Here is a 24,725-nt window from a genome sequence, read left to right as displayed (position 1 = left end):
TTTTGTTATAGCTATCCTTGACTACAATACAATTGGTAGTCAGTGGTCTTTATTATATAATATGTCTGTCTAGCATGTAACCTAACGTTTAATAATTAACCTGTCCCAACCGAGTACAGCCTTGCATGTAAGCTACTATACGTTGACAGTATTAAGTCGAGAAGACAACCGTATTAAAGCGAGAGATAACCGTATTAAAGCGAGAGATAACCGTATTAAGGCGAGAGATAACAGTATTAAAGCGAGAGATAACAATATTAAAGCGAGAGGAAACAGTATCAATGCGAGAGATTACAGTATTAAAGCAAGAGATAACAGTATTTAGCCACAGCATGTTACTATATATATATAAAATGAGGTTGATAATCATAGGAGACTTTGTCAATATGTTATGACGACCCCATCCTGTACAACTCTTGAACGTCTCCCTCTCTTTTTTCTGTACCCCCATAATCACATGCCTCAACAAAAATAAAGAATTTAAAAAATAAATAAAATATTTGATGATTTGCCATTCTCCGTCCTGATGGAGTGGCGAAGATGCAGGTACTCTGGTGGTGGGTGCCTCAAGGAGATTCTGTGTCAACACTGTCGGCTGGAGAGTCACTTGCACCCTTCAATTGACGCCTCTACGACTATCGAGGGTGAATGTAGATCCACCCAAAGCCGTAATCAGTCTGAGACGAGGTGGTGAGGAGAAGAGCCAAGACCCTCTATAAACCACCCGGCCTGGCATATGGGTTGCATTGGGGCTGTTTGTTTTCCCAGACACACTGTCTATTTGACACAACCTGCTTTTATTTTTGGTTTTACAGTAATGCATTTTTTCTTTTGTACTTACCTTGTGAAAGTTAATGTTGTACTTTTCCTGTGAGAGGGAGGGTATTTAAATAGCTGGGAATGATGGCCTGTGGGCGAGGGAACCTGTGTGTAAGCCAGGTGTGGGAAAGGTGGCCTGTAGTGACCCTAATTGAGACTACCCCTCCTCTACCATTTTGCACCAGTGGGCTTACCTAGAGGACAGAAGGCTGTTTTAAAGGAAATCTAGGCTGCCCATGGGTTGGGTCTGTGGACCGTGAATAGTCCAGCCCCACAATGAGGTCTCAGTGAAAACCATTTTTAGAAAAAGTCGCTTGGCTTTGAGAATATTATCTCGAGTGGTATATAAAATCCCTTGCCGTGTGAATGTGTGCATGCATGTCCTGATGTGTGGATGGAGGCAGTTAGCTGACCCACTGTGCAAGGGAGAAGAAAATAGGGAGGAGGCCCAGGCTTTGATGATTGACCCTCAACCTCATGTTGATTAGATTTGCCTCATTTCTAGTGATATGAAAGTATACAAATTTAAGCCTACTAGAATTTACAAAATATGGGAAAGCTATGACTTTATGTGTCTTACTTGAATGATACCACATCAAGAATAAATATATATTTATTTATTTTTTTTTAAAGGGGGAGGGGAGAGGGTTTTTGGTTCATCTATATTTTTAGTGTTTAGAAATATGGAAAACAAAATAAACAACGTAGTACAATTAAAGCAGAACAGTAATACATTTCCAAAAGGTTTGTACATGTGAAGGAGAGCACATCCCAAAATACAGCATGAAATCTTACAATACTACTTACTTAGACCTATCTTGGCAATACGGAATTTAGTTACACCGTATGGCATACTGGCTTATTTTGAAGCAGGAGAGGACCCCCACATGGCCATATGGTGTGACTAAATCCCACCTAGGAGAAATCTGACTGGCTTTGGAGTTGAGATTTTTTTTTTTGTGGCATGATTGGAAGTCACTTGAAATTGGAATTTGCCGCCCTCTTTTGCATTACCAGTAGAAAGAGAGGCATGCTCATTCACTAAAACCTGAATTATAAAATTGAGGCAAAAAAACCCCAAAAGATCTCAAGTTTAATTGAATCTACCGATGTGTGAAAATCGGGATGGATTGGAGTCTTTACTTCCTTCCACCTTATAATGATATGCAGCACTTTCCTATTGTTCACAATAGTGACTTAACTATTAATCCGCTTTTGATCGATTTCGTGTGTTTCACTAAAGACTCCCCAGTGTATAACAAGTAGTAATAGCAATGGTTAGAAAGGGAAAGTCCGCTAGGTGTGTTTTAATGGAAATTTGAAAAGCATCACTTAGTTCGTTAGCCGAATTACAGAGACTGTAAAAAAGAGGTATTAGACCCTTAAATACTAAATTCCCTTTGACGTGTCACTGTAGTGAATAACCGTATAAGAATGTAGCAAGACAGTGATCACCTCCATACAGTCATATATCAGTGTGAGCTCTTTCTGGGGATTGTGGGTGGCTCTTAAAAGAGCCTTTGTGTAAGTTTGGGAGCTGAGGGACAGTGGAGTTACTTGCTCTTGGCTGGCTTGTGGCTGTCGGTTTTCTTGGGCAGTAAAACAGCCTGGATATTGGGCAATACCCCACCCTGGGCTATGGTGACCCCTCCGAGCAGTTTGTTGAGCTCCTCGTCGTTGCGCACAGCGAGCTGCAGATGGCGGGGGATGATGCGGGTCTTCTTGTTGTCTCGGGCTGCATTCCCAGCCAGTTCCAGGATCTCGGCGGTCAGATACTCCAGCACTGCAGCCAGATAGACCGGAGCTCCGGCTCCAACCCGCTCGGCATAATTGCCCTTTCTGAGCAGCCTGTGGACACGGCCGACTGGGAACTGCAGACCTGCTCTGGATGATCGGGTCTTGGCTTTAGCCCTGACTTTGCCGCCCTGTTTGCCTCTTCCTGACATTTTCAAAACGAAATCGAATTATCGTCTAGACCTTGGCGCCCCCTGCACGGCTATTTATACCATCTCAGATACCGCGAGCTCTAATCTAATTGGTTGCATTTTAAAGCCACCAATCAGCGTCCGACTCAGAAAGTAACCAATCGCTGTAGGTTACCGCGTTCCATGCTCAATGCTCTTACTGAACGAACCAATAGAAAATGCACACAGGTCAGGCTTTACTGCCAGGGCTTCTATATATAGAGCAGCTGGGGAACGTGTTCTTTATTCTGTTGGAAATTTCGTAAGATTTCTCTGATCATCATGCCTGAACCAGCCAAGTCCGCTCCCGCACCCAAGAAGGGCTCTAAAAAAGCCGTGACCAAGACCCAGAAGAAGGATGGGAAGAAGCGCAGAAAGAGCAGGAAGGAGAGCTATGCCATCTACGTGTACAAGGTGCTGAAACAGGTCCACCCCGACACCGGTATCTCCTCCAAGGCCATGGGGATCATGAACTCCTTTGTCAATGATATCTTCGAGCGCATCGCAGGGGAAGCCTCCCGTCTGGCTCACTATAACAAGCGCTCCACCATCACCTCCCGGGAGATCCAGACCGCTGTACGGCTCTTACTGCCCGGAGAGCTGGCCAAACACGCCGTGTCTGAGGGCACCAAGGCAGTGACCAAGTACACCAGCGCCAAGTAAAGACCCGTCACCCAAACTCTAATAACACAAAGGCTCTTCTAAGAGCCACCCACACAATCCACGAGAGAGCTGTGACTATATTACGAGAGTATTCTCTATGTGCGAAATGTAAAAAGTAATCGATTGTCGCGTTACACTATTTCAATTTTGAAATCTTCTTCAAGCTAAAATAAATTGTAAAACACTCTCAATGGCAGAACCTATAGTGTAACATTTATTCTGCTGGTTATAAAGTATACTAAAAGATACAACAGCCTGAAACTATTATAATGTATCAATCTAGCTTACACATGAAACGTGTTTCCATTCACACTCCTCTCTCACAAATTATACAATGCTGCCATCTCGTGTATACAGATTGCAATGGTTACTTTTTGTTTAATACATATCATGGATCAAACCAGCAATATCAATCTCAATGAATACTTTATAAATTAAAATTAGGAGTTTGGTGGGTCTGTTTCCCTCTTATAATGTATTCATTACCAAATTTATACATTCAGCGTTCTCTGCATGGCGTTTTTAAAGCGGGAAAGTCGGTTACAAAATGGCGAAGTTTAAATCCTGCACGATATAGTCCCCCTGCTGGCTCTGTCACAGCAGCTTTTTGTTCTTCCACTTTCCTCTCCCGCCATTTCCTGGCCACATACTGATTGCAGTTTCATTAAGCAGTATTTTGTGATGATAAAATGCATATAGTTTAACCCTTTCATACTCAGGTGGAAACGACTGCCATATAATTTGTATGGACTGTGATGCTTAGAGAATTCTAATGATTCCTCAAACTATAATTATCACAGTATAGAATGTCTAGTTTTAGGTCTGTTTCGAGGTGTATAAAGTCAGTATGCAGCATGTTTTCCATATAAAAAGCGGGAATGGCTGCTTCGATCACAGCAGCTTTTCTCTCCGGCCGTTTTAGATCACATACTGACTGCAGTTTAGTGCAGAGAGGATTCTAGTCTTACTAACAAGGAAGACTTTAACCCTCTCAGCCTCCAATGCCCTTATTTCATGTTTTATGAGAGCATTGCATTCAAACAGAAAACGAAGCAGGATATTCGGGGAAACATAAGGCAACATTATATGGATAGGAAACACATTGGAGTTTGTGTTACCGGAAGGCTACTCTGTAATTTCTCGTTCTCCAATATGTTGTAGGGAGCATTGAGACAGCCGAGCCATCCTGGTGGAATTATAGCCTTATGAGGGAAGGAGTGGGCGGCTCTGAAAAGAGCCTTTGGTTTGAATGAATTATCGAACATCAGCCGAAACGTTTAACCTCCGAAACCGTAGAGAGTGCGGCCCTGGCGTTTCAGCGCGTACACCACGTCCATGGCGGTGACCGTCTTCCTCTTGGCGTGCTCGGTGTATGTGACGGCATCGCGGATAACGTTCTCCAGGAAGACTTTCAGCACTCCTCGAGTCTCCTCGTAAATGAGGCCGGAGATTCGCTTGACACCTCCTCTGCGAGCCAAACGGCGGATAGCCGGTTTAGTGATCCCCTGGATGTTATCACGGAGCACCTTCCTGTGCCGCTTGGCACCACCTTTACCGAGCCCTTTCCCTCCTTTACCGCGACCAGACATTCTGAGCTGAGACAAGTGGAACAATGAATGCTCCCAACACGGCTGCCTTCTCTTATATGTCTCTTGAGACGACCGAGTGGGGAACTGATAGACAAATCAAACCGTCACTGGGCGGCTCTTGTCGTTGATTGGCTGATGCAGGAGGTTGTGCTTTGCGGTGATTTGCTGAATAGTCATTTTTGAACTAGAGAAAAAAAAACGCCAGCGGGAAAGGTTTCTACCGTATTCGAATTTGCAGCTCCGGCAAGTATTCAGTGCAGACTGCATTTACTGATAAAATGTTTCATTTTCCTTCCCTTTGCTTCATACATAATAGACAAATCCTGTAATAGCACGGAATGCAGGTAAAGAGATTAAAAGTAAATATGTCTCGATAAATTATTTAGCTAAAGACATAATTATAATCTTTTAATTTTTACACTGATTGTATGTATTACACATAGTATCTCTTAGTTCTGGATCGAATTATGTAATTAATCAATAAACGCAGTACCTATACATGGCCACTAGATGGCAGTGTAACATTGAAAGAGCATGCGTTGTGCTCAGTATTTCAATCTACACTTTTGTCTCCAAGTGGCAGCGTCTCTCTCCTATCAGAGTTAGGGGCGTGGTACATTGTGTCCAATCATATCCATCTTTCATCTATAAAGAACTCGGGCTCGCGGCTTTCTAGCCATAGCTCCTGATAACCTTGTGGTAGGTGAGACGCTCAGTTTGACAGAATGGCCCGTACTAAGCAGACAGCCCGTAAATCCACCGGAGGGAAGGCTCCCAGGAAGCAGCTGGCCACCAAGGCTGCCAGGAAAAGCGCTCCCGCTACCGGTGGTGTCAAGAAACCTCACCGTTACCGCCCTGGCACGGTAGCTCTTCGGGAAATCCGTCGCTATCAGAAATCCACTGAGCTGCTGATCCGCAAACTGCCCTTCCAGCGCCTGGTCCGTGAGATCGCCCAGGACTTCAAAACCGACCTGCGCTTCCAGAGCTCTGCTGTCATGGCCTTGCAAGAGGCTAGCGAGGCTTACCTGGTTGGCCTCTTCGAGGATACCAACCTGTGTGCCATCCACGCCAAGAGAGTGACCATCATGCCCAAAGACATCCAGCTGGCTCGCAGGATTAGAGGAGAGCGCGCTTAATGCCATTCTCCTGACCAATCTCTTCATTTCTCCAACCAAAGGCTCTTTTCAGAGCCACTATGTCTTCAACCAAACGAGCTTGTCAATCCCTTCCTCCCGCACCCTTTATTATCCAGGACTATGTTCTTTATTTCTATTGGCTAATCTCCTGCACTTTACTAGCAAACAGGTCCTGCTGTGAGGCATAATAAAGTACATTAACAATAATACAAACACTTGGAAATAATTATACCTAAAAACAGAACCATTCATCCCATTTTCTATGATTTATATATGTATATTGCTTTTTTTTTTTCTCCTTGGAGCTAGATAATCATTTTCTCTCTCTCCACCCACCCCAATTCCCAGTTTCAGTCAGAATCCTAACATTTTTGAGAGATTCGTAGCTGTTTAAATGTGCATCAGAAAATGTATAAATAATGAAAGCAGGAAAAAACGAAGAATCTTACCAAGTTTATAAGAACCTAAATCGCTTTTTATTTTTTTATTTTCAATGTCAATTTCAGTATTCTGCTTTCCAACTTCCTACGTTCATTTTGAAAACCACACGGGAAAATCTTTAAAAGATTTGTCGGCATATGCTTTAATAGATCCTTTGTTTCTTTTGTTTTTGAAGGTATGGCATACTTGTTACAATTTGATACTATGTTACTGTGTGCCATTCCAGCCACTGATAAGGTGAATGTGTATTTGATTTTGATTATCCTACCAGGAAAACATGTTTATTAGAAACCTAATTTTGTATATATTTTTTTAAATTTTTTTATTTATTTTATTTAAGTTTCAGTATTATACTTTCCAACGTTCCCTTGTTCGTTTTATACTTGTGGTAGGGGCATAAAAAGGCCCAGGCAAGAGTGTAAGGAGAGTATGACTGTGTAGCAATGTGTAAGAAGAGGAAAAGTCGGTTGAGGTGTGCGGGGAACGTAGCAGTAGACCTGTAAATAAAGAGGGCCTACCAAGTAATGAATAGAGAAAAGTATAAAAGGGAGAGGAGGGTGGGGTCAAGCAACACTAAGAAACGAACGGGACAGGTGGAGGTGAGTAGTGAGCTTAAATAGGGGACCATGCCCATCCCACAACTGCAGGCCAAGCCTTCACATTTGTGGTAGGGGCATAAAAAGGCAGAGGCAAGAGTGTAAGGAGAGCAATGTGTAAGAAGAGGAAAAGTTGGTTGAGGTGTGCCGGAACCGACGTAGCAGTAGGCCTGTAAATAAAGAGGGCCAAAAAGATACAGACTAGAATTTATTACAATCAACAACAGGAAGAGCATGACTTACATGGACATAGTATGAAAAATATGTCTAGGTTCTGTAGTGGTTGTGGTATGAACAGAGTATGTGTAGTTCGAGTGTGAGGAAGTGTAAGTACATAATAGTCTCCCAAATTAACTAGGTGAGACCTCCTGAGGCATTATTGTAGGTTGGTTATGGTAGTAGTGGTAAGTTCACGGGGTCTAAGAAGACCGTAGAAAGCCAGGTAAATGGGAGTTTACTTACATGGTCGGAGTGAAAACATCAGAAAGGTCCAGCATCTAAAATGGAGAACAGTTCGGTCTTCCTAGTGTATGCAGGGAACGGGAGCTGACATTTCCGAAAATCTGTCATGAGGTGAAGAATCAACCAGGAACCGAAGGAGGCAGGCGTGGCAGAATCTCCCCTGCGAGATGGAGTACCAGACCTGGCCGGAGTGTCGGGCAGTAACAAGTGTTCGCCACCTTCCGGTACTTGATCCATGCTAAAAGAAAGAAGCGAGAAATCAGAGCAAGAAAAAGGACCAGAGTAAGTGTAGGACCAGTGTGAGCTGGCCAGCTTGCTAGTGCCGCAAGGCGGCGAAACAATTAAAACTAAGTTGGTGACAGGTGAGGCCCTGCTAGATGCCAAGCGGCTTGAGAGACTCTATCTATGCGTTGACGCGAGGGGATTTCGTGGCCACTGAACGTTGTGGCGGGGTGTCAGCCTCTCGGTGACCAGTAAAGCATAAGACAGAATGGGAGTGACAGGGTAGGCCCTCTCTATGCCACATGCGAGGCAACTAACTATGATTTGGCCCGAGGGGCGTAGTACCTCCGAGTATGAGGATGGGTGTTGGCGTCGCGGGACCACTAACCTAAGGCTAAGAAAGCCAGGGGGAGATAACCTCTATTGGACACCTAAGACTCTGACAGCCAGCCACATCTAGACTAGGTGGGGGGCGAAGTGCGAGACAGGACGTACCTGGGGAAAACATGTAACAAAAACGTAGGGGAGGTATGAGGCAGCAACGTAAGGCAGACCGTACCTGGAGTGTGGAGTAAGCACGTCAGAAACCAGGTGGTCAGGCCGTACAGAGGGAACTAGGAAATAGAACGTGTATTGGGTTACTAAATGAATAGATCAGGGTGGTGCAGTAGACATTGCTTACCTAGATTTCAGTAAGGATTTTGACACTGTTGCACATAGAAGGCTTGTCCATAAACTGAAATCTTGAAGTTTGGATTCCAATATTGTTGAATGGGCAAGGCAGTGGCTGAGTGACAGGCAACAGAGGGTTGTAGTTAATGGAGTATATTCGAGCATGGGCTTGTCACCAGTTGGGTACCTCAGGGATCTGTACCTGGACCCATTCTCTTTAATATTTTTATTAGTGATATTGCAGAAGATATATCTTTTTGCTGACACTACTAAGATATGTAACAGGGTTAATGTTCCAGGAGGGATAAGCAAAATGGCAAATGGTATAGGTAAACTAGAAAAATGGTCAAAGTTGTGGCAACTGACATTGAATGTGGATAAGGGCAAGATAATGCATCTTGGACATAAGATTATTTCTGATGACTCAAAGGTAGGAAGACAATGCTATAGAGCAGCAGGGAGTGCTTGCAGAATGTTTGGTTGTATAGGGAGAGGTATTGGCAGTAGAAAGAGGGAACTGCCCATGCCATTGTACAGAACGGCGACAATAGCCTAGGAACCCTTAACAATAATAATAACGAAGGTGATTGCACAATATTTCAGGAGCTTGAAGACCAAAAGCAGCCGGTGGCACGGCCCCGTTGCTGACAAACCCCGTCAAAAAACGCCTCTTTTGGGGTATTAACAAACACCTGCCTCATAGACGTCTGAATGTTGTTGAGAGTGGTGTAGCGGTATACTCTCGAGGATGGGTTACTACTGCCTGTGGTCGCTCCTTCCATGTTGTGCCCAGCCCTAGAGGGATTAGAGCTGCTAGCCAGTGATTATAGCCGCTTGCAGAAGGGCAATCGTGGTATCACCCAAACACTATTCGAGACCTAGTGAAGGGCGAAAAAAACCCTGTTTATTTCAGGCAAGATACACAGTCTTTATGCACAGACCCCTAGCAACATGAAAACATAAGCCCGCCCAAGCGTCGCTGTCTCTCGGAGATAATGGTATCTCAAGACACAGGAAGCCGAACACACCAAAACCACAAAAATACACACTGTACAGTAACACAACCCTACATGCCATACAATAGCGCCTGGTCTCAGCTATGATCCCTGCAAATAGCGGAGCTATCGGATGTGCAGAGCCCGAGAAATCATCGTACAAAGTCTGGGCTTGAGACTCTGTACATACCCGAAAATAGCTCCACAGAATCACTTGATTTTGTCCGGTGGATTCAAACTTTGCATCTCAACCACGTGATGGCCAATCAGGAGAAAGGCCATGAACCAATTTGCACCAATTGGCACTCAGGGAGGGGAGGTGTTTCGCCGGCAAATGGGTAGAAAGGGCGCCATACCCACATGTGACCACTTGAATGCCTGCATAGTTTTCAGGTTCCCCTGCAGGGGAACGCCCTACCTGCTCCTGAAGGAGCCATAATCACTGTCCAGGGAGGATCCAGGAGCCTCATGCCTGGCCAGCTTCCCCGGCTAGTGATTATGGCTCCTTTAGGAGCAGGTAGGGCGATGCCCCACAGGGGAACGTGAAAGCCATGCGGGCAAGCAAGTGGGATCATGTGGATATAGCACTCAGTGACTGCGTTCATACTTCTTGAGTTTCGGAGGTGTGTCACTGGCCGCGCTGAAGAAAGCCTTAGCCGCAACAGGCTACAGTGGTGTCGCTGGGGGTGGGCATGCCCCCCCCCTACATCATGCTGTGCCCCCCCTTGGGCCCCCTCAAATGCCAGCAACCTGCTGTCCATGTGTTTAAATTCGATTCCCTCGGGCTGTAACAGTGTGTGACAGCCCGAGGGTATGCAGGAGAGAGGAGCTGGAGCGGTGCTGGGGGCTGTCTGTGGCCGGAGGGAGCACTGACAGGCTCCCCGGCACAGGCCGCGCCCCAAATGAAGCCCCACTTCCCGAAAATAAGCCCCGCCCCTGCCGTTAAGCAGCAGCCCATGCTGCTGCTCTGCAAAGGCCAGAAGATGTCTGAGTGTCTGACCCCCAGCAACAGGTAGGCTTGATGTGCTCAGGTGTGTGTGTGTCTCTGCTAGTGAGGAAGCTTGTGTGTGTGTGTATGGACTCAGCAGTCTGTGTGTGTGTGTGTGTGTGGGCTCAGCAGTCTGTGTGTGTGTGTGTATGGACTCAGCAGTCTGTGTGTGTGCGTGTGTATATGGACTCAGCAGTCTGTGTGTGTGCGTGTGTGTGTGTGTATGGACTCAGCAGTCTCTGTGTGTGTGTGTGTGTGTGTGTATGGACTCAGCAGTCTGTGTGTGTATGGACTCATCAGTCTGTGTGTGTGTGTATGGACTCAGCAGTCTGTGTGTGTATGGACTCATCAGTCTGTGTGTGTGTGTGTGTGTGTGTGTGTATGGACTCAGCAGTCTGTGTGTGCGTGTGTATGGACTCAGCCGTCTGTGTGTGTGTGTGTGTGTGTGTGTGTCTGTGTATGGACTCAGCAGTCTGTGTGTGTGTGTGTGTGTGTATGGACTCAGCAGTCTGTGTGTGTGTGTATAGACTCAGCAGTCTGTGTGTGTGTGTGTGTGTGTGTGTGTATGGACTCAGCAGTCTGTGTGTGTGTGTGTATGGACTCAGCAGTCTGTGTGTGTGTGTGTGTGTGTGTGTATGGACTCAGCAGTCTGTGTATGGACTCATCAGTCTGTGTGTGTGTGTATGTGTGTATGGACTCAGCAGTCTGTGTATGGACTCATCAGTCTGTGTGTGTGTGTATGTGTATATGGACTCAGCAGTCTGTGTGTGTGCGTGTGTGTGTGTATATGGACTCAGCAGTCTGTGTGTGTGTGTGTGTGTGTGTGTGTATGGACTCAGCAGTCTGTGTGTGTGTGTGTGTATGGACTCAGCCGTCTGTGTGTGTGTGTGTGTGTGTGTGTGTGTATGGACTCAGCAGAATGTGTATGGACTCATCAGTCTGTGTGTGTGTGTATGTGTGTATGGACTCAGCAGTCTGTGTGTGTGTTTGGACTCAGCAGTCTGTGTGTGTGTGTGTGTGTGTGTGTTTGGACTCAGCAGCAGGGCCGCCATCAGGGCATGACAACCATAACGGTTGTCATGGGCCCGGCGGTCCTGGGGGGCCCGAGCCCCACATTCATTATGTGCACATATATATATCTAGCGATTTTCGCTATATATACGTGCACAGAGGGCGCCCTGCTACCTGTACATTGCAGAGGGGGGCAAAGCAGCACACTCTGTCCTCCTTTCCAGCTGCTCTCTGTCTAACTTTCCTGCGGCCGCCAGAGCGCACAGCACGCAGGCCTGTCTCGCGAGAGTTAGTCAGAGGGGAGCTGGAAAGGAAGACAGTGTGTGTTGCTGGGCCCCCTCTTCAATGTACCGCGGCTGGCACCCTCCACCATGCCACTGGACCAACAGGGAATGCGATCTCCCCCCTCCCTGGCATGGTAAGAACCAGGGAGGGGGGAATAAAATTGAAATATACACACACAAATAAAAAAAATACTACACACACACACATACTAGGTTCACTAAACACACTCTGCACTACACACACACTACATTCACTAAACACACTCTGCACTACACACACACACACACACTACATTCACTAAACATACTCTGCACTACACATACACTACATTCACTAAACACACTCTGCACTCACTACAAACACTACATTTACTAAACACACTGTGCACTACACACACACTACATTCACTAAACACACTTTGCGCTACACACTACATTCACTATACACATTTTGCTCTACACACACACACTACATTCACTATACACATTTTGCACTACACACACTACATTCACTAAACACATTCTGCACTACACATACTCACACTACATTCACTAAACACACTCTGCCCTACACACACACTACATTCACTAAACACACTTTGCACTACATTCACTAAGCACACTTTGCACTACACACACACACACTACATTCACTATACACACACATTTCACTCACTACACACTACATTTACTAAACACGCTCGGTACTACACACACACACACACTACATTCATTAAACACACTTTGCACTACACACAAACACACACACACTGCATTCACTATACACACGTTGCACTCACTAGTTGCATTTTACATTTACTAAACACACTTTGCACTCACTACAAACACACTACATTCACTATACACACTACATTCACTATACACACTACATCCACTACAAAAACACACACTCTGCATTCACTATACACACCTACATTCACTACACACACACTCTGCATCTAATGCATGCATACAAACATTACATACATTACACTAAATGTACAATCTGCATCCACTATACACACTGCATCCATGACACACATACTGCATCCACTATACACACTGCATCCATGACACAAATACCGCATCCACTACACACATTCTACATCCACTATACACACTGCATCCATGACACACATTCTACATCCACTATACACACACACTTCATCCTTGTGGGCGGACTTGGTGCTGGCCCCGGGGGCCCAGATCTTGATCTGTGTCAGGGGCCCTAAAATTTCTGATGGCAGTCCTACTCAGCAGTCTGTGTGTGTGTAAGGACTCAGCAGTCTGTGTGTGTGTGTTTGTGTGTGTGTGTATGGACTCAGCAGTCTGTGTGTGTGTATGAACTCAGCAGTCTGTATGTGTGTAAAGACTCAACAATCTGTGTGTGTGTGTGTGTGTGTTTATGGACTCAGCAGTCTCTGCCTGTGTATGGACTCAGCAGCCTGTGTGTCTGTGGGTGTATGGACTCAGCAGTCTGTGCGTGTGTATGGATTCAGCAGTCTGTGGGTGTATGGACTCAGCAGTCTGTGTATGTGTGTGTGTGTGTGTGGACTCAGCAGTCTGTGTGTGTGTATGGAATCAGCAGTATGTGTGTGTGTGTGTGTGTGTCTGTGTATGGACTCAGCAGTCTGTGTGTGTGTGTCTGTGTATGGACTCAGCAGTCTGTGTGTGTATATGGACTCAGCAGTCTGTGTCTGTACTCAGCAGTCTGTATGTCTGTGTGTGTGTGTATGGACTCAGCAGTCTGTATGTCTGTGTGTGTGTGTATGGACTCAGCAGTCTGTGTGTGTGTATGGAATCAGCAGTATGTGTGTGTGTGTGTGTCTGTGTATGGACTCAGCAGTCTGTGTGTGTGTGTGTCTGTGTATGGACTCAGCAGTCTGTGTGTGTATATGGACTCAGCAGTCTGTGTCTGTACTCAGCAGTCTGTATGTCTGTGTGTGTGTGTATGGACTCAGCAGTCTGTGTGTACGTGTATAAATCAGCCTGTGTGCATTCAGCAACGCCTGTGTGCATTCAGAAATCTGTGTGTGTGTGTGTGTGTGTGTATGTATTCACACCTCTGCCGGTAAGTCTTGCATGATGCCGACCTCTGTGTATTGATGGCTCCGCCGGCGACTCTACCAGCCACAGTCCGGCCGGTATTTGCCGTGGTGCTAACCTGGTGCGGCTGTACTAGGGTCAGAGTGCCCCTCGTGTCTCTTAGCCCCTGAGCCTCCTTGCCATTTATTTTGACAACTTGCCTATGCTCGGCATGGCTGTCCTCCACAGCTTGTACCGGGGCCATCTCATGAAGCACTGGCCAAATTTCCTGGGTTGCGCCTGGACCACCCCCGTAACGGTTTCCCTCTTCACAGTGGGCTCCGGCTCAGGGCTGGTTAGATGGGGGTCAGTTCCACTCCATCCGGATTTGCTGGGGGCAGTTGTTCCTGTAATGCCTGGGCTGTTTACAAGGGTAAACAGCGAGGGTTGGTGCGATGTGGCTCTACTGTGGTAGCCATGGGGTGCTGTGTGGAGGGCTGGGGGTTATAGGGTTGAGGTAGTGGGGTGTGGGGCCGAGGGAGGCAGTGACAGTATGTGGAGGGTGTAGTGTGACAGTGTGTGTGAGGGGGTAGTGTGACAACTTGGGGCAGTGCCATTGTGGGGGAGGGAGTAGTCTGATAGTGTGGGGCAATGACAGTGTGAGGCAGTGTGACAGTGTGGGACAATGACATTGTAGGAGTGGGGCAGTGACATTGTGGTGTAGGGGACAGTGTGTGTTGGGAGTGGCAGTGTGACAGCTTGCGGCAGTGACATTGTGGTGGAGGGGGCAGCGTGACAGTGTATGTTGGGAGTTGGCAGTGCGACAGCTTGGGGCCTGTGACATTGTGGTGGAGGGGACAGTGTGTGTTTGGAGGCGGCAGTGTGACAGCTTGGGTAAGTGACATTGTGGGGGAGGGAGTAGTCTAACAGTGTGGGGCAGTGGGACAGTGACACTGTGGGCAATGGGACAGTGACAATGTGATGGAGGGGGCAGTGTGACAACTTGGGGCAGTTATATTGTGGGAGAGGGAGTAGTCTGACAGTGTGGGACAGTGACAGTGTGGACAATGGGACAGTGACATTGTGAAGGAGCAGCAGAGCCACTTGATGAGGGTGCAGAGACATGCGACTAGAAAGCGGGGCTACATCGCGAGTAGTTGGCAAGCCGTGAATGCGGCAGCAAATCACTAGATGGAACATTTCTGTCTCAATTTGACTTCCATTATGTCATGCACATCGGGCAACTGCCCTGAATCAGCCATGCGGAAGTCAATTCCGCTATTGCACAATATTTTTTTCATAACTCCATGGGAGCTGAATTGTACCCTTGGGGGTAAGCTTACCTTGGGTTGGGAAATCCATGCCAACCAATAGGAGAAGGAGCTGCCATTCAAACTTGTTTGCGCCATTTATCACGATTGGTCGGCGAGCCCTCAAGGGCTTAGCTTGTAACTCCTCCCCTCTGTGAGTGCTGATTGGTTGCTGCATGGTTTAGGCGTGTAGTTTGACTCTACAGGCCTAAACCAAGTGGAACTATTTGTGAGAATGTACAGAGTGTTAAGCCCAGACTTTATATGATGATTTCTCTGGCTCTGTACATCCGATCGCCCCGCTATTTGCAGGGATTATAGCTGGGACCAGGAGCTATTTGGTGATGTATGGCATGGGGTTGTGTTACTGTATTGGGTGAGTTTTGGGTTTTTTGTGTGTTCGGCTTCCTGTGTCCGGGAGATACCATTATCTCCCAGACACAGCGATGCCTGTGCATAAATACTTTGTATCTTTCCTACAATAAACAGTTCTTGTTTACCCTTCCCTAAGTCTCGACTAGTGTTTGGGTGATACCACGCTTGCCTTCCTGCAAAATACTATAATCACTGGTTTGCAGCTATAATCACTCTAGGACTGGGCACAACTAGGAAGGGGCGACCACAGGCGGTAGTAACCCATTCTCGAGAGGGTATACCGCCACATCACCCTCCGCTAAAGGGAACATTGAAAAGCTCCTGTAGGATCTACAAGCGGTTAGGAAAGCAGACCTAGCAGAAAGCAAACTGAAATAGGCAGCCTGAATCGACTCATTAGCGACGTTAAATACCGAGAGGAGGAACGAGAGGGACTACTGACTGTGACCCATACACAAACGATAAGATCTCCCAACAGGTCCAGAGGCTTAACCGCACAGTACCATCACTGGAAGCACAACATCGACATAAAAATATCTGGTCCTGAGGGGCACAAGAAACAGTGGGCCCAGATGCCCACTCCACTGTTGATATGGAGGACTTTCATATTAAAATATTTGATGATGGGGGCAGGGCCAGGCCGCCGAGCGAGATGGTCGCATGTCAGACCAGCTCCCGAAATTTACAACGGAAGAACAAGCAATCAGTTTATTTTGGCATAAAAAGTTGACAAAAATCAGTGAAACACATCGGGTGGAGAGTACCGGACCCAGGGTGAGGCTGGCCCGACCGGTTTCAGTCCCCTGGGGGATGAATCCTCACTGGCATCAACGAGGCCTACTCCGGCGGTGAGTGGGGCAGACGGTCGCTGCCCCGCTATCCTGCTCATCGGTGCTCAGACAGGAGCCAGACCCGTGGAGCTGTGGCCCCGTTCCCCCCCCCCCATGGACCGGGGGGGTGATCCCGGTCCCCACCCCCGCATGCCCCGACCATCCCGGGAGCAGCAGCAGGGCCGCCTGGATCCAGCACCAAAGCGCAGCGTGCAAGATGGCGGAGACCAAGGATGCTGGCACCAAAACCGGCAGTGAGGCTCAGAAGCGACCCACACCGCTCCCCCTGCACAGAATAAACTTGCGGGCAGCACCGGCTAGAAGCGGCACCTTCACAAGAGACCACAGAGCGCAGAGTCCACCTTTAAAATGGCGGAGACTGCATGCCCAGCTATCCATGCCCGAGGGCTGACTGAGGCACCCTCCCTTCTGACTTCTCAAGGACGGACTGCCGAAGGACGCCAAGCAGGAACAGGCGAGCACATCCTCATACCCCACTAGCCTCACTACAGAGGGACAACAACTTAACCTTACCTTCCACACTGCATGCGGGCCAACGAACGCGGATTAACCACCTACAGCCACCATACTGTACACGATGATCGGCACGGCAACAGGGACTCTTTTCCCGCCTAAGACAGACACTCGTCTGGATCGCCCATACAGGGACTGCCACCATACGAACATGACACACATCGGGACTATAACTACCATAGCAGTCCTTATATCCCCTTTTATTTAAATGCTTCGAGATATATTTAGGGGGGTCCCTTGGCAGGCGACCACTGACTGCCCATCAAAAGTGTACTCACAAGGGTAATTCCATCTCCTGAAAGAGTAACTATGCGGCTGTTAATATACATATATTTGTGTGTACCTAACATTAATGCAGAGCACTGTATATCACCTAGCCTAACATACCCTCATTTTGTTATAGCTATCCTTGACTACAATACAATTGGTAGTCAGTGGTCTTTATTATATAATATGTCTGTCTAGCATGTAACCTAACGTTTAATAATTAACCTGTCCCAACCGAGTACAGCCTTGCATGTAAGCTACTATACGTTGACAGTATTAAGTCGAGAAGACAACCGTATTAAAGCGAGAGATAACCGTATTAAAGCGAGAGATAACCGTATTAAGGCGAGAGATAACAGTATTAAAGCGAGAGATAACAATATTAAAGCGAGAGGAAACAGTATCAATGCGAGAGATTACAGTATTAAAGCAAGAGATAACAGTATTTAGCCACAGCATGTTACTATATATATATAAAATGAGGTTGATAATCATAGGAGACTTTGTCAATATGTTATGACGACCCCATCCTGTACAACTCTTGAACGTCTCCCTCTCTTTTTTCTGTACCCCCATAATCACATGCCTCAACAAAAATAAAGAATTTAAAAAATAAATAAAATATTTGATGATTTGCCATTCTCCGTCCTGATGGAGTGGCGAAGATGCAGGTACTCTGGTGGTGGGTGCCTCAAGGAGATTCTGTGTCAACACTGTCGGCTGGAGAGTCACTTGCACCCTTCAATTGACGCCTCTACGACTATCGAGGGTGAATGTAGATCCACCCAAAGCCGTAATCAGTCTGAGACGAGGTGGTGAGGAGAAGAGCCAAGACCCTCTATAAACCACCCGGCCTGGCATATGGGTTGCATTGGGGCTGTTTGTTTTCCCAGACACACTGTCTATTTGACACAACCTGCTTTTATTTTTGGTTTTACAGTAATGCATTTTTTCTTTTGTACTTACCTTGTGAAAGTTAATGTTGTACTTTTCCTGTGAGAGGGAGGGTATTTAAATAGCTGGGAATGATGGCCTGTGGGCGAGGGAACCTGTGTGTAAGCCAGGTGTGGGAAAGGTGGCCTGTAGTGACCCTAATTGAGACTACCCCTCCTCTACCATTTTGCACCAGTGGGCTTACCTAGAGGACAGAAGGCTGTTTTAAAGGAAATCTAGGCTGCCCATGGGTTGGGTCTGTGGACCGTGAATAGTCCAGCCCCACAATGAGGTCTCAGTGAAAACCATTTTTAGAAAAAGTCGCTTGGCTTTGAGAATATTATCTCGAGTGGTATATAAAATCCCTTGCCGTGTGAATGTGTGCATGCATGTCCTGATGTGTGGATGGAGGCAGTTAGCTGACCCACTGTGCAAGGGAGAAGAAAATAGGGAGGAGGCCCAGGCTTTGATGATTGACCCTCAACCTCATGTTGATTAGATTTGCCTCATTTCTAGTGATATGAAAGTATACAAATTTAAGCCTACTAGAATTTACAAAATATGGGAAAGCTATGACTTTATGTGTCTTACTTGAATGATACCACATCAAGAATAAATATATATTTATTTATTTTTTTTTAAAGGGGGAGGGGAGAGGGTTTTTGGTTCATCTATATTTTTAGTGTTTAGAAATATGGAAAACAAAATAAACAACGTAGTACAATTAAAGCAGAACAGTAATACATTTCCAAAAGGTTTGTACATGTGAAGGAGAGCACATCCCAAAATACAGCATGAAATCTTACAATACTACTTACTTAGACCTATCTTGGCAATACGGAATTTAGTTACACCGTATGGCATACTGGCTTATTTTGAAGCAGGAGAGGACCCCCACATGGCCATATGGTGTGACTAAATCCCACCTAGGAGAAATCTGACTGGCTTTGGAGTTGAGATTTTTTTTTTTTTGTGGCATGATTGGAAGTCACTTGAAATTGGAATTTGCCGCCCTCTTTTGCATTACCAGTAGAAAGAGAGGCATGCTCATTCACTAAAACCTGAATTATAAAATTGAGGCAAAAAAACCCCAAAAGATCTCAAGTTTAATTGAATCTACCGATGTGTGAAAATCGGGATGGATTGGAGTCTTTACTTCCTTCCACCTTATAATGATATGCAGCACTTTCCTATTGTTCACAATAGTGACTTAACTATTAATCCGCTTTTGATCGATTTCTTGTGTTTCACTAAAGACTCCCCAGTGTATAACAAGTAGTAATAGCAATGGTTAGAAAGGGAAAGTCCGCTAGGTGTGTTTTAATAGAAATTTGAAAAGCATCACTTAGTTCGTTAGCCGAATTACAGAGACTGTAAAAAAGAGGTATTAGACCCTTAAATACTAAATTCCCTTTGACGTGTCACTGTAGTGAATAACCGTATAAGAATGTAGCAAGACAGTGATCACCTCCATACAGTCATATATCAGTGTGAGCTCTTTCTGGGGATTGTGGGTGGCTCTTAAAAGAGCCTTTGTGTACGTTTGGGAGCTGAGGGACAGTGGAGTTACTTGCTCTTGGCTGGCTTGTGGCTGTCGGTTTTCTTGGGCAGTAAAACAGCCTGGATATTGGGCAATACCCCACCCTGGGCTATGGTGACCCCTCCGAGCAGTTTGTTGAGCTCCTCGTCGTTGCGCACAGCGAGCTGCAGATGGCGGGGGATGATGCGGGTCTTCTTGTTGTCTCGGGCTGCATTCCCAGCCAGTTCCAGGATCTCGGCGGTCAGATACTCCAGCACTGCAGCCAGATAGACCGGAGCTCCGGCTCCAACCCGCTCGGCATAATTGCCCTTTCTGAGCAGCCTGTGGACACGGCCGACTGGGAACTGCAGACCTGCTCTGGATGATCGGGTCTTGGCTTTAGCCCTGACTTTGCCGCCCTGTTTGCCTCTTCCTGACATTTTCAAAACGAAATCGAATTATCGTCTAGACCTTGGCGCCCCCTGCACGGCTATTTATACCATCTCAGATACCGCGAGCTCTAATCTAATTGGTTGCATTTTAAAGCCACCAATCAGCGTCCGACTCAGAAAGTAACCAATCGCTGTAGGTTACCGCGTTCCATGCTCAATGCTCTTACTGAACGAACCAATAGAAAATGCACACAGGTCAGGCTTTACTGCCAGGGCTTCTATATATAGAGCAGCTGGGGAACGTGTTCCTTATTCTGTTGGAAATTTCGTAAGATTTCTCTGATCATCATGCCTGAACCAGCCAAGTCCGCTCCCGCACCCAAGAAGGGCTCTAAAAAAGCCGTGACCAAGACCCAGAAGAAGGATGGGAAGAAGCGCAGAAAGAGCAGGAAGGAGAGCTATGCCATCTACGTGTACAAGGTGCTGAAACAGGTCCACCCCGACACCGGTATCTCCTCCAAGGCCATGGGGATCATGCATCTTGGACGTAAAAACCCAAGGGCAGAGTACAGAATATTTGATAGAGTCCTAACCTCAACATCTGAGGAAAGGGATTTAGGGGTGATTATTTCTGATGACTTAAAGGTAGGCAGACAATGTAATAGAGCAGCAGGAAATGCTAGCAGAATGCTTGGTTGTATAGGGAGAGGTATTAGCAGTAGAAAGAGGGAAGTGCTCATGCCATTGTACAGAACACTGGTGAGACCTCACTTGGAGTACTGTACACAGTACTGGAGACCCTATCTTCAGAAGGATATTGATACCTTAGAGAGAGTTCAAAGAAGGGCTACTAAACTGGTTCATGGATTGCAGGATAAAACTTACCAGGAAAGGTTAAAGGATCTTAACATGTATAGCATGGAGGAAAGACGAGACAGGGGGGATATGATAGAAACATTTAAATACATAAAGGGAATCAACACAGTAAAGGAGGAGACTATATTTAAAAGAAGAAAAACTACCACAACAAGAGGACATAGTCTTAAATTAGAGGGACAAAGGTTTAAAAATAATATCAGGAAGTATTACTTTACTGAGAGGGTAGTGGATGCATGGAATAGCCTTCCAGCTGAAGTGGTAGAGGTTAACACAGTAAAGGAGTTTAAGCATGCGTGGGATAGGCATAAGGCTATCCTAACTATAAGATAAGGCCAGGGACTAATGAAAGTATTTAGAAAACTGGGCAGACTAGATGGGCCGAATGGTTCTTATCTGCCGTCACATTCTATGTTTCTATGTTTCTATGAACTCCTTTGTCAATGATATCTTCGAGCGCATCGCAGGGGAAGCCTCCCGTCTGGCTCACTATAACAAGCGCTCCACCATCACCTCCCGGGAGATCCAGACCGCTGTACGGCTCTTACTGCCCGGAGAGCTGGCCAAACCAAGGCAGTGACCAAGTACACCAGCGCCAAGTAAAGACCCGTCACCCAAACTCTAATAACACAAAGGCTCTTCTAAGAGCCACCCACACAATCCACGAGAGAGCTGTGACTATATTACGAGAGTATTCTCTATGTGCGAAATGTAAAAAGTAATCGATTGTCGCGTTACACTATTTCAATTTTGAAATCTTCTTCAAGCTAAAATAAATTGTAAAACACTCTCAATGGCAGAACCTATAGTGTAACATTTATTCTGCTGGTTATAAAGTATACTAAAAGATACAACAGCCTGAAACTATTATAATGTATCAATCTAGCTTACACATGAAACGTGTTTCCATTCACACTCCTCTCTCACAAATTATACAATGCTGCCATCTCGTGTATACAGTTTGCAATGGTTACTTTTTGTTTAATACATATCATGGATCAAACCAGCAATATCAATCTCAATGAATACTTTATAAATTAAAATTAGGAGTTTGGTGGGTCTGTTTCCCTCTTATAATGTATTTATTACCAAATTTATACATTCAGCGTTCTCTGCATGGCGTTTTTAAAGCGGGAAAGTCGGTTACAAAATGGCGAAGTTTAAATCCTGCACGATATAGTCCCCCTGCTGGCTCTGTCACAGCAGCTTTTTGTTCTTCCACTTTCCTCTCCCGCCATTTCCTGGCCACATACTGATTGCAGTTTCATTAAGCAGTATTTTGTGATGATAAAATGCATATAGTTTAACCCTTTCATACTCAGGTGGAAACGACTGCCATATAATTTGTATGGACTGTGATGCTTAGAGAATTCTAATGATTCCTCAAACTATAATTATCACAGTATAGAATGTCTAGTTTTAGGTCTGTTTCGAGGTGTATAAAGTCAGTATGCAGCATGTTTTCCATATAAAAAGCGGGAATGGCTGCTTCGATCACAGCAGCTTTTCTCTCCGGCCGTTTTAGATCACATACTGACTGCAGTTTAGTGCAGAGAGGATTCTAGTCTTACTAACAAGGAAGACTTTAACCCTCTCAGCCTCCAATGCCCTTATTTCATGTTTTATGAGAGCATTGCATTCAAACAGAAAACGAAGCAGGATATTCGGGGAAACATAAGGCAACATTATATGGATAGGAAACACATTGGAGTTTGTGTTACCGGAAGGCTACTCTGTAATTTCTCGTTCTCCAATATGTTGTAGGGAGCATTGAGACAGCCGAGCCATCCTGGTGGAATTATAGCCTTATGAGGGAAGGAGTGGGCGGCTCTGAAAAGAGCCTTTGGTTTGAATGAATTATCGAACATCAGCCGAAACGTTTAACCTCCGAAACCGTAGAGAGTGCGGCCCTGGCGTTTCAGCGCGTACACCACGTCCATGGCGGTGACCGTCTTCCTCTTGGCGTGCTCGGTGTATGTGACGGCATCGCGGATAACGTTCTCCAGGAAGACTTTCAGCACTCCTCGAGTCTCCTCGTAAATGAGGCCGGAGATTCGCTTGACACCTCCTCTGCGAGCCAAACGGCGGATAGCCGGTTTAGTGATCCCCTGGATGTTATCACGGAGCACCTTCCTGTGCCGCTTGGCACCACCTTTACCGAGCCCTTTCCCTCCTTTACCGCGACCAGACATTCTGAGCTGAGACAAGTGGAACAATGAATGCTCCCAACACGGCTGCCTTCTCTTATATGTCTCTTGAGACGACCGAGTGGGGAACTGATAGACAAATCAAACCGTCACTGGGCGGCTCTTGTCGTTGATTGGCTGATGCAGGAGGTTGTGCTTTGCGGTGATTTGCTGAATAGTCATTTTTGAACTAGAGAAAAAAAAACGCCAGCGGGAAAGGTTTCTACCGTATTCGAATTTGCAGCTCCGGCAAGTATTCAGTGCAGACTGCATTTACTGATAAAATGTTTCATTTTCCTTCCCTTTGCTTCATACATAATAGACAAATCCTGTAATAGCACGGAATGCAGGTAAAGAGATTAAAAGTAAATATGTCTCGATAAATTATTTAGCTAAAGACATAATTATAATCTTTTAATTTTTACACTGATTGTATGTATTACACATAGTATCTCTTAGTTCTGGATCGAATTATGTAATTAATCAATTAACGCAGTACCTATACATGGCCACTAGATGGCAGTGTAACATTGAAAGAGCATGCGTTGTGCTCAGTATTTCAATCTACACTTTTGTCTCCAAGTGGCAGCGTCTCTCTCCTATCAGAGTTAGGGGCGTGGTACATTGTGTCCAATCATATCCATCTTTCATCTATAAAGAACTCGGGCTCGCGGCTTTCTAGCCATAGCTCCTGATAACTTTGTGGTAGGTGAGACGCTCAGTTTGACAGAATGGCCCGTACTAAGCAGACAGCCCGTAAATCCACCGGAGGGAAGGCTCCCAGGAAGCAGCTGGCCACCAAGGCTGCCAGGAAAAGCGCTCCCGCTACCGGTGGTGTCAAGAAACCTCACCGTTACCGCCCTGGCACGGTAGCTCTTCGGGAAATCCGTCGCTATCAGAAATCCACTGAGCTGCTGATCCGCAAACTGCCCTTCCAGCGCCTGGTCCGTGAGATCGCCCAGGACTTCAAAACCGACCTGCGCTTCCAGAGCTCTGCTGTCATGGCCTTGCAAGAGGCTAGCGAGGCTTACCTGGTTGGCCTCTTCGAGGATACCAACCTGTGTGCCATCCACGCCAAGAGAGTGACCATCATGCCCAAAGACATCCAGCTGGCTCGCAGGATTAGAGGAGAGCGCGCTTAATGCCATTCTCCTGACCAATCTCTTCATTTCTCCAACCAAAGGCTCTTTTCAGAGCCACTATGTCTTCAACCAAACGAGCTTGTCAATCCCTTCCTCCCGCACCCTTTATTATCCAGGACTATGTTCTTTATTTCTATTGGCTAATCTCCTGCACTTTACTAGCAAACAGGTCCTGCTGTGAGGCATAATAAAGTACATTAACAATAATACAAGCACTTGGAAATAATTATACCTAAAAACAGAACCATTCATCCCATTTTCTATGATTTATATATGTATATTGCTTTTTTTTTTTTCTCCTTGGAGCTAGATAATCATTTTCTCTCTCTCCACCCACCCCAATTCCCAGTTTCAGTCAGAATCCTAACATTTTTGAGAGATTCGTAGCTGTTTAAATGTGCATCAGAAAATGTATAAATAATGAAAGCAGGAAAAAACGAAGAATCTTACCAAGTTTATAAGAACCTAAATCGCTTTTTATTTTTTTATTTTCA

General features: G+C 45.9%; 6 protein-coding genes across 6 annotated transcripts; 2 read left to right on the top strand and 4 right to left on the bottom strand.

Annotated features, from left to right (window-relative positions):
- Window positions 1–2,372: 2,372 nt before the first annotated feature.
- Window positions 2,373–2,765, bottom strand: LOC134614306 (histone H2A type 2-B). Its single transcript, XM_063457955.1, has one exon. It carries the CDS (start codon window positions 2,763–2,765, stop codon window positions 2,373–2,375), a length of 393 nt encoding a protein of 130 aa, XP_063314025.1.
- Window positions 2,766–3,065: 300 nt separating this feature from the next.
- Window positions 3,066–3,446, top strand: LOC134614307 (histone H2B 1.1). Its single transcript, XM_063457956.1, has one exon. It carries the CDS (start codon window positions 3,066–3,068, stop codon window positions 3,444–3,446), a length of 381 nt encoding a protein of 126 aa, XP_063314026.1.
- A 1,277-nt stretch (window positions 3,447–4,723) lies between these two features.
- LOC134614308 (histone H4) lies at window positions 4,724–5,035 on the bottom strand. The gene has a single exon (XM_063457958.1). It carries the CDS (start codon window positions 5,033–5,035, stop codon window positions 4,724–4,726), a length of 312 nt encoding a protein of 103 aa, XP_063314028.1.
- A 725-nt stretch (window positions 5,036–5,760) lies between these two features.
- LOC134566068 (uncharacterized) lies at window positions 5,761–24,231 on the top strand. Its single transcript, XM_063425778.1, has 3 exons — window positions 5,761–6,163; window positions 6,788–6,849; window positions 23,812–24,231. The coding sequence occupies exons 1-3, from the start codon at window positions 5,761–5,763 to the stop codon at window positions 24,229–24,231; spliced, it is 885 nt and encodes a 294-aa protein (XP_063281848.1).
- Window positions 19,683–20,075, bottom strand: LOC134614304 (histone H2A type 2-B). Its single transcript, XM_063457953.1, has one exon. The coding sequence runs from the start codon at window positions 20,073–20,075 to the stop codon at window positions 19,683–19,685; it is 393 nt and encodes a 130-aa protein (XP_063314023.1).
- Window positions 22,784–23,095, bottom strand: LOC134614305 (histone H4). The gene has a single exon (XM_063457954.1). The coding sequence runs from the start codon at window positions 23,093–23,095 to the stop codon at window positions 22,784–22,786; it is 312 nt and encodes a 103-aa protein (XP_063314024.1).
- Window positions 24,232–24,725: the final 494 nt, after the last annotated feature.

This window comes from Pelobates fuscus, chromosome 6 (genome assembly GCF_036172605.1).
Source record: "Pelobates fuscus isolate aPelFus1 chromosome 6, aPelFus1.pri, whole genome shotgun sequence".
In the NCBI taxonomy this organism is placed as follows: Eukaryota; Metazoa; Chordata; class Amphibia; order Anura; family Pelobatidae; genus Pelobates; species Pelobates fuscus.
This window is presented reverse-complemented; position numbering and strand designations above follow the sequence as displayed.